General features: G+C 46.4%; 1 protein-coding gene across 1 annotated transcript in view; it reads left to right on the top strand.

Annotated features, from left to right (window-relative positions):
• Nucleotides 1-12,750, top strand: part of TTLL3 (tubulin tyrosine ligase like 3) — a 44,612-nt gene that overhangs the window by 348 nt on the left and 31,514 nt on the right. Inside the window, exons 2-5 of the mRNA XM_077923507.1 lie at nt 132-250; nt 4,048-4,159; nt 4,252-4,347; nt 6,311-6,481. Coding sequence (XP_077779633.1) covers nt 132-250; nt 4,048-4,159; nt 4,252-4,347; nt 6,311-6,481 — 498 coding nt within the window. The remainder of the gene's footprint in view (nt 1-131; nt 251-4,047; nt 4,160-4,251; nt 4,348-6,310; nt 6,482-12,750) is intronic.

Genomic DNA, 12,750 nt, shown 5'->3' with positions numbered 1-12,750 from the left:
TCGCCCAGGCCCGGCTGACAGGCCTCTTGCTGCCCAGAGGAGGAGGAGGGTGCGCGGTGACGTCACGGGTTTTAAAGGTGCGACGTTTATTTTGACGGGGGGGGGAACCTGTCGAATCTCCTTCCTTGCAGACTGCCACCCTTCGCCCTTATCTCAATGCTGTGCGCGCTACCCTGCAGGCCGCCCTGTGCCTGGAGAACTTCTCGTCCCAGGTGGTGGAGCGGCACAACAAGCCGGAGGTGGAAGTCAGGTGGGTGTCGGTGGTGGTGGGTATTGGGGGCGGGGATGCGGCTGCATAATAAATACTGCTTATAATAATAATAATGAGCTTTATTTGGAGGGAGGGGAAAAGGTCTCCTTCGGCTTGTCGGCACTCCCTGCTTTTTCTTTTCCGATGGCTATGAATTGGTGTCGATTGATGAATGGGTGTTGTTGTTTTTTTAAACCTATAAATACCGGGGATTAAAGCAATGTGCGCGAAGCGAAAGGGCGGCTGATGGAAACGGTCCTTCAAGGGCTCATTGCGGGAAGCAGAGGCAGCAGATGCAGGCAAAAGGCTGGGGGATAAAAGCCGCATACGGAAGTGCGGAAACCGAGGAGGTGGAGTCGAGGGAGAATGAATGGAAGGGCCTGAAGGTTGCCATGGGGACTGAAAAGTTTCCACATTGCAATGCGCTCCAAAGTGAAATGATAGCTGTCAGGGTAGGTTGCTGGTGGAGAGATGGTGTGCATCTTAATTCTGCTACCTTTCTCTCGCCACCCATTGTTCAAGGTTTCCCATACCCTAAATACTTTTTTTTAAAAAGAGTTCTACACTGTGGTAATCTGTTTTATCTGTTGTTCTTTGAAATCTTAGAGTTTCAATGTGTTTTGCTGACTTGTAAGCCACCTTTGAAGGGTACAGACCCTAAAAGATAGGGCGGGAAATCAAATAAATTAAAAAGGCTGCAATCCCATTTTTAAAAAATAACTTTTATTTTGTGGAACATTTGAGGCTGCAGTCCTAACCTCATTTACTAGGGAGTAAGCATTACTGAATTAAGTAGAACATATTTATGAGTAGTCCTCGTGTGTGCTGCTAATTGGTCAGCACAAAAGCTCTTCTTGGTTTTCCAGGGGCTTGCAATTTTAGATTCATTTTTTTGCTGTTTGTATTTTCTCCCCGCTGTCATGACACTAGTGCCCTCTACCTTCTCATTTCTTGACTTCTGCTTATTATTCCCATTCATCGTATCATATTTTTGTGACTACAATAACCTTCTTCTTAATTTCCGTGGCCCAAGTATCTGGCCATCCTGCTATGGATAGTGTCGATCCGTTGGTAATTATTATTACATCTTTTGTTTTCTTTTTGTCTTGTTCCTATTCTGCATGTCAGCTGTCATGCCACTGCTTCATTCCATTCCTCTGCTTCATCCCTTAAGTGGACCATGGTGACTGCAGTTACACAAATTCAATCTTCCATATATACTGATCCTCATACTTTTTGAAATTGTGGATGGCCCATTTTTAATGTTCTCTAATTTCAGCACAGGTTTTCATTCAAAGAGCTATGCATGGACTGCAGCATTCAGATATCTCCATTCCTTCTGCATCCTCTTGGGTTCTCTAACCAAAGACTTCCCTAACCTCCTGGGTCATTTCTAAATAATTAGCCACAGGCTTGCCTTGACTTCCTTTTTGTACTGTCTTGGGCAGGGAGCAAAAGAAAGATGGCCGTATGAAGAGCAGTAGCAAGGAAAGGAACATTTTGCTATCTCCCTGTAGTTCCTCAGCTGGAAAGTCTGGTTAGCAGCTGAGGGGAAACTGCAGCTGCTTAGATACTCATGGTAAACAGACAGTCCTTCCTGCCCTCCCACTTGAGGGTTTTCCTTGGCTAAGAGGGGGCCTCGCCCAGGAATCATTCTGGTAGAAATCAGTGGAATAAATGCCACTCTACTGACTTGTATTAAGTATGGGAAAGAGGTGGCATGGCCACCAACGAGTGAGGCCTATGCTTGCTCTCTGCTTGCCTCCTCCTGCTGTTTATTCCCTCCCCACTGCCATAAAATCTATGTGAAAGTGTGTAAAGGGAGCCATCTAATTCTGAGCATTAAGAGTCCCTGCTGATATTTCCCTAGTCAAAACGTTACTGATTTATGTGAGTACAGTAATCAGTTTAGAGAAATATTTGAACAAGGTCTCAGCTGTGAAACAAATGGATAATCTTACATTTGCTCAGAAGGCAAATATGACTAATGCATCATGGTTCATATGGGTGCATTAGTTGGCCTGAAATGTACAGGTGTAAAATCAATACATTTTATTGTGCCTGTCTTGCAAGCTCCTGGTCCTCATTCTTATGTCACTGTCTTTAGAACAATTGTATTCCGTGTGTTGTATGTAGTTTACATCAGTACTCTTCAGAAAGGTACTGCGGTGGTGTTAGATGTTTGGCTGAACCTCACCTTGCAGAAAGGGGTTTGCATGGACTTGGTACAGATAGAGTAAGGAACCTCCACATTCCTAGACTATCTCTATGTCTTTGACTTCTGTGCTGACCTCTCTATCCTTTGAAGTCTAGACTGCTTAGGCTTCATCCTCTTCAACTTCTATCTCATACTCATTCAAGATGAGAGGTCATATTGGATCTATCCTTTGAGAACAAAGGAGCAAGCATGGCTGCCTTTGTGTTTTCTAGAATGATTACTTAATTTGGATAGAAAAAGTTTCTCTTTCTAAGTTATGTAACTCCTGTATTAAATGATTTTATTGTCTTTACTCTACAAATACTTCTTGCATGTGTGGGATTGCAACAAGTAAGATCTACTTTCTAACTAGAATCACAAACTTCACTCCACATACCAAAATTCAAAAGTTGGGCTGTGGCAGTGAGTCTATATTGCATAAACAGGCTTGATATGTGGTGACCCCTGTCCCAACGCTCCTGGTCTGCTGGACCGCCCTTTTGCACTCTGAGTTAATGGATTTCTCGTCCCTTTTAGAAATACTGGGATGGCAATTGAGTTTAGGTACACGCTTCTACTCTCCCACTGCTTCTTACTGAATCCAATATCTTCTGTGTGAGCTAAAGTGCAGTTACACAAGAGGAAGTGCTTGTGGTCTGACTAATGCCAGAAAGGCATTTGCCCACAACTGCCAGACTTGGACCTTCTTCGGTCTTCTGGCAGACTAGCTGCAGGAGCAAATTCTAGAGCTGCCTGGCTCGTAGACATTGGATTGCTCACAAAATGAACAAGATGGTTTACTAGGTCAAAAGTCTCCCCAAAAGTTGGAAAGTGGATATGATGGAACTTGGAGAGGCACTTCTAATGATGTTTTGTGTAAAGTGTCTTAGCAACTCCCTCTGATTGTGCTCATTTGCATGTTCTACCTCAATTCCTCTGGTCAAGTAGTTGAATGAATCCCTTGTACAGGGTCCTCAGGACAGTGATTGTCAGTGTATAGCCCCTGCTCTGTATCTGGGATGTACCTTGCCCAGAACAGCTATCCCATGGCTGAGTTATTACATATCAGCTGCTGGTGGGACAGGCATCGGAGGGCAGATTGCAGCCAGCAAGCCATACATTATCTACATCTGCCAGGCGAAGGTATATGCGCTGGAAGCTAACTTAACTCTGATGTCTTGGTCCAAAGAAGAATTGTTTATATGATTTCTTACTCACCATGAAGTCCCAAATTAAAAAGACAATGTTAAACATATTTAAAACAACTAACAATCATTACAGTAGCGTGGACTCTAAAAAATGTGTCTCAGGTGTCAAATGGCTTAGGGTAAAGAGGTGTGCCATCAGCATATGATGATAACAGTACAATTAGGGTGCCAGATGCACCTCTGTGGAGAAGGAATTCCACAACTTTTGGGCACCGCCTCCTGAATTTTAAAAAGTGGTGAAAACTTGCAGAGCTTGCATTTAGGAATACAAGTTCAATGGTTGGGGAGAGGAGAGAACATTGGATTGCGCTATGGCTGGAATCCTTCCGAAGGAGAGACAACATGTGCCTCTCCGTGGTCCCTGACATAGATTTGTCTTTGTGGGTTTGCAGAAGCAGCAAGGAGTTACTGCTGCAGCCAGTGATCATCAGCAGGAATGAGAAAGAAAAGGTCCTAATTGAAGGGTCAATCAACTCTGTGCGAGTCAGCATTGCAGTGAAGCAGGTAAGCCAAGCATGGATGGGAGATGAGGGGTGGGGTGGTCATTGCAACCCAACCTGAAAAACGCTAATGGCTGTCGCTTTTTCCTTCTGCAGGCTGATGAGATTGAGAAGATCCTGTGTCACAAATTTATGCGCTTCATGATGATGAGAGCAGAGAACTTCTTCATTTTACGTCGGAAACCAGTTGAGGTATGGAGACCTGACCCAGGGTCAATGGCATGATACAAAGGGCTTTTTCACAAAGGGAGTCATTTTGGACTCACAGCTGTCCATGGAGGCGCAGGTCAATTCTGTATCCAGGGCAGCTGTCTACCAACTCCACCTGGTACGCAGGCTGAGACCCTACCTGCCTGCGAACTGTCTCGCCAGAGTGGTGCATGCTCTAGTTATCTCCCGCTTGGACTACTGCAATGCGCTCTACGTGGGGCTACCTTTGAAGGTGACTCGGAAACTACAACTAATCCAGAATGCGGCAGCCAGACTGGTGACTGGGAGCGGCCGCCGAGACCACATAACACCGGTCTTGAAAGACCTACATTGGCTCCCAGTACGTTTCCGAGCACAATTCAAAGTGCTGGTGTTGACCTTTAAAGCCCTAAACGGCCTCGGCCCAGTATACCTGAAGGAGCGTCTCCGCCCCCATCGTTCTGCCCGGACGCTGAGGTCCAGCGCCGAGGGCCTTCTGGCGGTTCCCTCATTGCGAGAAGCAAAGCTACAGGGAACCAGGCAGAGGGCCTTTTCGGTAGTGGCGCCCGCCCTGTGGAACGCCCTCCCATCAGATGTCAAAACGATAAACAACTACCTGACATTCAGAAGACATCTTAAGGCAGCCTTGTTCAGGGAAGTTTTTAATGTATGATATTTTAGTGTGTTTTTTGTTTCTATGGAAGCCGCCCAGAGTGGCTGGGGAAACCCAGCCAGATGGGCTGGGTATAAATAATAAATAATTATTATTATTATTATTATTATTATTATTATTATTATTATTATTATTAATTATTATTATTATTATTATTATTATTATTATTATTATTTTATTATTATTTTATTATTATTCTGTTGTCTCTTAGCCAAAGCAACAGCATGTGACACAGGCCATTTCTTTGACAGCTGTTGTAGCATATCCCACACCTCACTGCTCTCAGTAATGTGAAGCTCTCTCAGGAGATAAGATGTCTGACTGAGTGGCTTTTATTTTCAAGATGTTGCTTGACTGCCAACATCTTCCACAGTAGTATTAGCAGTGACAATGGCTAACAGTGAGCTTGCCCCTTGCAGCATTGGTATGACTCAAAGAAGGGTGTGGTTTCAGCCCTGTGTTGAGCTTGGTCGCTAGAGTCCAAATGACTGAGTTGATGTGAATACCAAAGCCTTGATCTGCATTTTCTTACAGGAGATATGCATGTGTGTGCTGCTATACACTGATGGATGTTAAAATGGCTGCCTCCATAACTGGTGTTCCAGTATCGGCAGACAACAGGGGTTAGGGCCATTACTCCAGTGTGGTCTGTGTGTTCTCCTGATTCTTCTCAGCTGTTGGATTTATTATCATAGAATCTCAGAATTGTAGAGTAGGAAGGGACCCTGAGGACCATCCAGTCCAACCCTCTGCAATGCAAGAATCTCAACTAAAACATCCATGACAGATGACCTAAAACTTCTGCTTAAAATCATCTAATGAAGGAGAGTCCACCACCTTCCAAGAGTGTCCAATCCACTGTTGAATAGCTCTTAACTTCAGAAAGTTCTTCCTAATGTTTAGTTGGATTCTCCTTTCTTGTAATTTGAATCCATTGGTTTGAGTCCTACCCTCCAGAGCTGGAGAAAACACAGGCGACAGCCCTTTAGATATTTGAAGATGGCTATCATATCTCCCCTCAGTCTCCTCTTGATCATGCTAAACATATGCAACTCCTTCAACTGTTCCTCATAAGGCTTGGCTTTATTGACTGGGTGGTTAGTATAGCTAGTTCTCACTGTTACATGTAGCCAAGCCCACTACATATATCTGCAAACTGCTTATGGAAGGGAGAAAAAAGCAGGATAATTCCTTCCTCCCCATGCTGAGTTGGTGTCAGAGTGAGTAGGAGGTGTGATTGTTGAGTCTTTGCTTAATAGATGCTAATTACATGCTGCTTTCCTTTTATCCCAGGGCTATGACATTAGCTTCCTGATTACAAACTTCCATACAGAGCAGATGTACAAGCACAAGCTGGTGGACTTTGTCATTCATTTCATGGAGGAAATTGACAAGGAAATCAGCGAGATGAAGCTGTCCGTCAATGCCAGAGCTCGCATTGTGGCAGAGGAGTTCCTGAAGAATGTAAGGGTCTGTTAGGCAGAAGTGAAACAAAAATGGTATGCCAAAATTCACCAGTGGTTTGTGGGAGCGTGGTTGGTAAGTCATGTGACTGCCAGCGCCATCTGTAGAAAAGCAATGCCTTCTAAACAAAAAACAAAATTGCGTACATTTTTTCATGTAGCAAGCCACCTTGAGAAGGGTTAAACTATGGAAAGCCGGCATATGGATAAAATGATGTATGCATGTAAAATAGTTTAGAGATGAAAATGGAGAACTTTATCACAAGTGTTTATAGAGTTCATCACATAGCCTTGAGTAGTAGTAATTGCTCCTTACATTTGTTTGGTACTCGGGAGCACACAACCCTCGGTATGGACTGTTCCAATGGGAATCAAATAGGAGCTTGTTTGGATTCCAAGTTCCAAGAGAAGTGATCTGAATTACCTGTTACATGCTGCTAATAGCAATGAAAATGCAAACAAGCCCTTGGAGGTGATAGCAAAAAGGTTGGTAGCAACCTCTTCCAGATGTCTTTCCTTGTAAAGTTCTCGCTAGAGAAGTGAACTACTCCAGGGTGTTCCAGTGTTTGTGCCATTTTGGTTCATTTAATATTTGTGACACTTCTGTATCTACAAAGTTGATTTCAATATGCCGCAAGACAAGGCTTAAGGTTTAGTATTAGTGTACAGAGCCCTTAACACTGCCTTCCCTAACCTATGGCCCTCCAGATGGTGTTGGACTACAACTCCCTTCATCCTTAAACATTGATCATGCCATCTGGGCTGATGGGAGTTGGAGTCCTAAACATCTGAAGAGCACCAGGTTGGGAAAGGCTGCCTTAACGTCTTAGGAAACCTGAGAGCGAAAGTGCCTTATCTCCTATATAACAGTGGCCACCTCAGTTATCGGAGAAGGTGCTTCTTACAGGGCCACATGCCCCTGAGGTGACCTGGGGCCACTGGTTATTAATACATTTTGTTTCTTTTTTGTACGTTGCTTTAAGATTCTTTTTGAATATAAAGAGATTTAAGAAATTTTCTAAAGACAGTAAGTTTTCTCAGTATTTCACAAACTTAAAATTTGAATGTTGTCAAAATTCTAAAATATCTGTACAATATGACATGGAAACCAGCTAAAATGCACTAAAGGGCCCAGGGACATAAAGACTTCACTTAGCCCTGAAAACACCATAATTTAGGCACAAGGCGAGCCTTTTTGGGATAGGTATTCCGCAGTAAGGGCACCAACACTGAAAAGGCCCTTTTCTAGCCCGTGTAAGGTAAAGGTACCCCTGCCCGTACGGGCCAGTCTTGACAGACTCTAGGGTTGTGCGCCCATCTCACTCAAGAGGCCGGGGGCCAGCGCTGTCCGGAGACACTTCCGGGTCATGTGGCCAGCGTGACAAGCTGCATCTGGCTAGCCAGCGCAGCACACGGAAACGCCGTTTACCTTCCCGCTGGTAAGCGGTCCCTATTTATCTACTTGCACCCGGGGGTGCTTTCGAACTGCTAGGTTGGCAGGCGCTGGGACCGAACAACGGGAGCGCACCCCGCCGCGGGGATTCGAACCGCCGACCTTTCGATCGGCAAGCCCTAGGCGCTGAGGCTTTTACCCACAGCGCCACCCGCGTCCCCCTTCTAGCCCGTGTATGCGAGTGTTAATAGTGTGTGCCTCTGAGAAGCTGTATTAATCAATTTGAGTAAAGCAACTTTGAATTAATTGACTTCTCTTTCTCTCTTTCCCCCCACAGTTCTAGACTAAGGGCTGGAATCCACAGCTTGGCTTTCTCATTCTCTCTGCACAGCCACCTTGCTGCGGCTTCAGAGAGGGCCACAGTTTGGGAGCGAGATGAGAAGCAGCCAGACCTGCGGGGGCTGTCCCAGCTAAATGTACACCATGCTCGCCAGCGTGCCCAGGGGAGGGGAGGGTGCTTTTTTAAATAATTTTGGAACAAAACTGTGCTTGTTTAAGACTGTGTCAACTTGATATCCTTTTCTTTTTTTTAATGACTGATACTTGCTGTTATTTGTCTACTTGAGTCTCTTAGTGGCCGAGGCCTTGGGGGGGGGGGAAGGATCGACTGTTCCAGCAGCCCTCAGAAAGAGTTGTTGCGGGAGTTCATCTCAGTGCTGTGCATGCAAAAAAACACCTCCGACAGATAACGCACAAAAGCTGCCTTTCTCTATAAGGTTTGGCCCCAGTAAATGAGGCCTGAAGCATCTGTCTAGGAATGTACAAGGGTAGAAGGTGTGACTACCTTGGTCCGCCTCCCAAACAGAATCATGAGTTTGCAGGCAAGCCAGGTGCTGAAGATGTCAGTCCTCCCCTTTGCCAAGTCATTCCCATTCTCTAGAGAGATCGCCCTCTCTGTAGCCCACTTTCCCTTACTCCCACAGCATTCTGAGCACAGCACTGCCTCCTGTTCATTCCCTTTCTATTCCCTTCCACATCTGTGCCAGAGGGAGCTGTGATGGGAGGGGCCAGGCCATGCGTCAGCAAAACGCGACGGAGCTGGAATCTGTAACTCTTGGTTCTTTTTGCTATGGCACTTGCTGTAACTTTCTTACTCTGGGACCTTCCCTATTAAAGCCTTTTTTCCCCTTCTTGCCTCCTGAAGTTAAGCGGTGGTTGCATGGTTTCTCTGTGGCGTGCTAAGTCCTCCCCTACTGAGTCTGGTTATGCTGCCTGGGAAGCACATGGAATTTCTTGTCGTGTCCCAGCAACTAGGATTGACCAATGTTCTGTGTTTTCCCTAAAGCAGGCATAGGCAAACTCGGCCCTCCAGATGTTTTGGGGCTACAACTCCCATGATCCCTACCTAACAGGACCAGTGGTCAGGGATGATGGGAATTGTAGTCCCAAAACATCTGGAGGGCCAAGTTTGCCTATGCCTGCCCTAAAGGATGTTTTCAGAGTAGGTGCTCTTTCCGCACCTTAGTAGAATGTAGGCTGCATTCTCCCAAGCCAAGGCAAACCAAATTACCATGCTCCCTACAAAGAACATGTTCTATTATGTTATGAGGGTATCTCATTGCTTTGTAAAGAACAGCTAATCCTCCCTGAAGTGAAGATAATATTCTTGCTGGGTAGATTTGCTCCACCTTTTCTAAAGCTCACATGTACCTATTTTGAAAGGTTTTGATACAAGAGGCATTTAGTTATTAGGTGTGTATATTGTAGGATGAAGGGACGCGGGTGGCGCTGTGGGTAAAAGCCTCAGCGCCTAGGGCTTGCCGATCGAAAGGTCGGCGGTTCGAATCCCCGCGGCGGGGTGCGCTCCTGTTGCTCGGTCCCAGCGCCTGCCAACCTAGCAGTTCGAAAGCACCCCCAGGTGCAAGTAGATAAATAGGGACCGCTTACTGGTGGGAAGGTAAACGGCGTTTCCGTGTGCTGCGCTGGCTCGCCAGATGCAGCTTCGTCACGCTGGCCACGTGACCCGGAAGTGTCTCCAGACAGCGCTGGCTCCCGGCCTCTTAAGTGAGATGGGCGCACAACCCCAGAGTCTGTCAAGAGTGGCCCGTACGGGCAGGGGTACCTTTACCTTTTACTATTGTAGGATGTGCACCCATGGTAGAGGTGGCTAACATATGGCCCTCCATACATTCTGCTTACATTGAGCCAGACCATTGGTCCATCTACCACACTGCTGTCTGTCTACACAGACTGGCACCAGCTCTCCAAGGTTGAGGGCACAAGTCTCTCCCAGCCTTCCCTGGAGATGCCAGGGTTTAAAGCTGGGACCTTCTGTACACTGAGGTGTGGCCCTTCCCCAGAGGTCCAGTCATTCCTAACATTGGTGCTGATGGGAGTTGGTTAGCTATTCCTTTCCTTAAGCCACTGAGGCAGTGTAGTGGGTATTGGAGGTTTTATAAAAGTAAGCGACAGTTTGCTTAAATATGACATTAAATCCTACACTCAACACTGCCTATTCCTCTAGTGAAAGTTAGCAAAATATTCTCTGCCTCAAAGCAAAACATTAATGTCGCTTCATTAATTGGCAAAAGGAGAAGAATGTATATCAATAACTAAATTTCACAGTTTCTCCTGTCTTTCCCCCTGCACCACCGCAATGTGTCTGCTTTCTTTTTTTAGACGTTGTAAAGGGCTGTTTTAAGCATTTCCCTTTTTCTTAAGGAGAACAACCATTGCTGGTTCCTCAAGCTCAGCTTCTGCCATTGTGGGCAAGAGCACTGTAGCCTATAAATGGATTTGTGGGCTGCTTCCTGTAGTGCGATTTGATGTTCTTGTGCAGCATAGCAAATCCTCATACCCTTTATGCAGTCACGCACACGCATTTGTCTACACCAAGACTCGGGGCGGGGGGGGGGGAGTTGAAATGGTCCTGAAGCCGAGCAGCAAGAGAAGTAAAGCATCTGCTAACAGTGGCAAAGACTTTTGCAAGGCAAAAGGCGATCCAGCAGCTTGGCTATTGCACAGCAAGCACAAACTGCGGAACCATATGAATGTGGGGAAGCAATGAATGACGCTAGATTTCAGAAGACTGCGTGGTTCTGAGGACAAAATGTATTTGCGGTGGGGGCTGTTGGTTGCTACCTACTGGACTTGAAACCTAGATAAACCTGACTTGCTAAATCCAGTTTCTCATGTCAAAGAGACCTAAAGAGGCAGGTTTGTTGTCCCTTCTGAACATTGTAGCCAATGAACACGAAGCCCCTTACCTCATGCACCTGCCAAACTCAAGTGTTGCACTTCTGTTCCTGTGTTGATAGTAGCACTCCACTGCTGAAGAATTCCTAGTTTAGCTAGCTTGTCTTTCAGAGAGTGGTGGAAGGTTTTTCTTTCCTGCATTTGATCCCCCTGGGAGGGACAAAAAACAATTCAGATAGCATACACACCTCCGTACAGTCTGTTTTAGAGAAAGGCAACGAAAGAGAGGCAATTACCCCCATCCGCTGTCTCACCATCCTCAGCCAGGAGTGGTTGGTGTGCGATCCTTAGGAAGCCAAGCCAATGGGAGGAAGGAACAGAATCCTGGAATACGATGGTAGTTCCATTGCCCTTTGATGTCATAGGTGAGCCATCCTGAGCATTCTCTGCAGGTCTCCAGCAGGTGATATAATACAATGCCATTGGCCCTCTCTTGCAAGGTAGGCCTCAAGCCTAGGGAGGTTGTTTGCTTCTGAGCCACAAACCCTCCCACTGTGCCCAGTCTGGGCTTCGTATACCTGCAGCCGGAAGTAGACTTTTGCCCCCACGTGAATTTGACAGGGTCAAGTGGACACCAAGCACGGGGGGGCCAGCCACAAATGTGCATGAGTCATCAGAGGTAGCAGGGAGACAGTATGAGCCGCAACTAAGGTAAATTGGGAATAGTATGTCCCTTTTGGATAGAGCCCGTGTAGATGTGTGTCCCTCAGGCCAGCTAAGGATACTTGCACCTACAACAGCCTTATTTGTGCTGTTCGTTGCTCAACATGTTGGTCCTTGAACCCTGCTGCCAAAGCCTTACTCCTCCCCCTCTGGAGTCTTATCCTTGATGTAATTTCCCCCATTTGCAGTTTGACTACACAAACCTCTCTTGCGTCCCCTGGCTGGCTGGTTCCTGCTGTTGCCCACGTCGCCTTGGATCTTGGATGCCTACATCCCTCTATCAGCCAGAAGTGGTCACCTTAAAAGAGACCCTGCTGCCACAGTTCCCTTAATTCAGGGCAAGGGAAATTGGAGCCGTCCAGATGCTGCCGAAATACAACTCCCATCAGCGCTAGCCAGCACAGACTGCTACATCCATCCTCCTGCCTGATGGCCAACAGGCGTGAGGCACGTTTGACCAGATGTGGCTGAACCTACAACATCCACCATCCCTGGCCACTGGCCATGCTTACTAGGGCTGATGGGAGTTGTAGTTTGGCAATGTTTGGGAGGCCAAAAGTTCCCCACATCTGATTTTGAGGGGCACAGGAGAGCCGCCCAATATCCTTAAGGCAGGGGCAGCCGAACTGGTTCTCCCAAGATCCATGTTGGACTACAGTTCCCATCCTCCATGACCATTGGCTCTGCTGGCTGAGGCTAATGGGAGTTGTAGCTCAGGAACTGGTTAGCAATTTCTACTTTAAGCAGTGCACTGATGAGAGTGCCTTATCTAACCACAAGAAAGAGAGAGAAGGATATAGTAGGCAAGGAGGGGTTTGGCAAACGACCTCTGCTGATCAGTTAACATCCCTGTTTTGATTCAGAAAGAAGTTCCTGGAGAGCAGCTTAAAATAGAGGCTTTTGAGATCTCCTTTCTAATTATCCTTATCGTGGCCATTATCTAGCTAGCAAGCTTCAGT

The sequence above is a fragment of the Podarcis muralis genome, chromosome 2 (assembly GCF_964188315.1).
Source record: "Podarcis muralis chromosome 2, rPodMur119.hap1.1, whole genome shotgun sequence".
Classification (NCBI taxonomy): domain Eukaryota; kingdom Metazoa; phylum Chordata; class Lepidosauria; order Squamata; family Lacertidae; genus Podarcis; species Podarcis muralis.
This window is presented reverse-complemented; position numbering and strand designations above follow the sequence as displayed.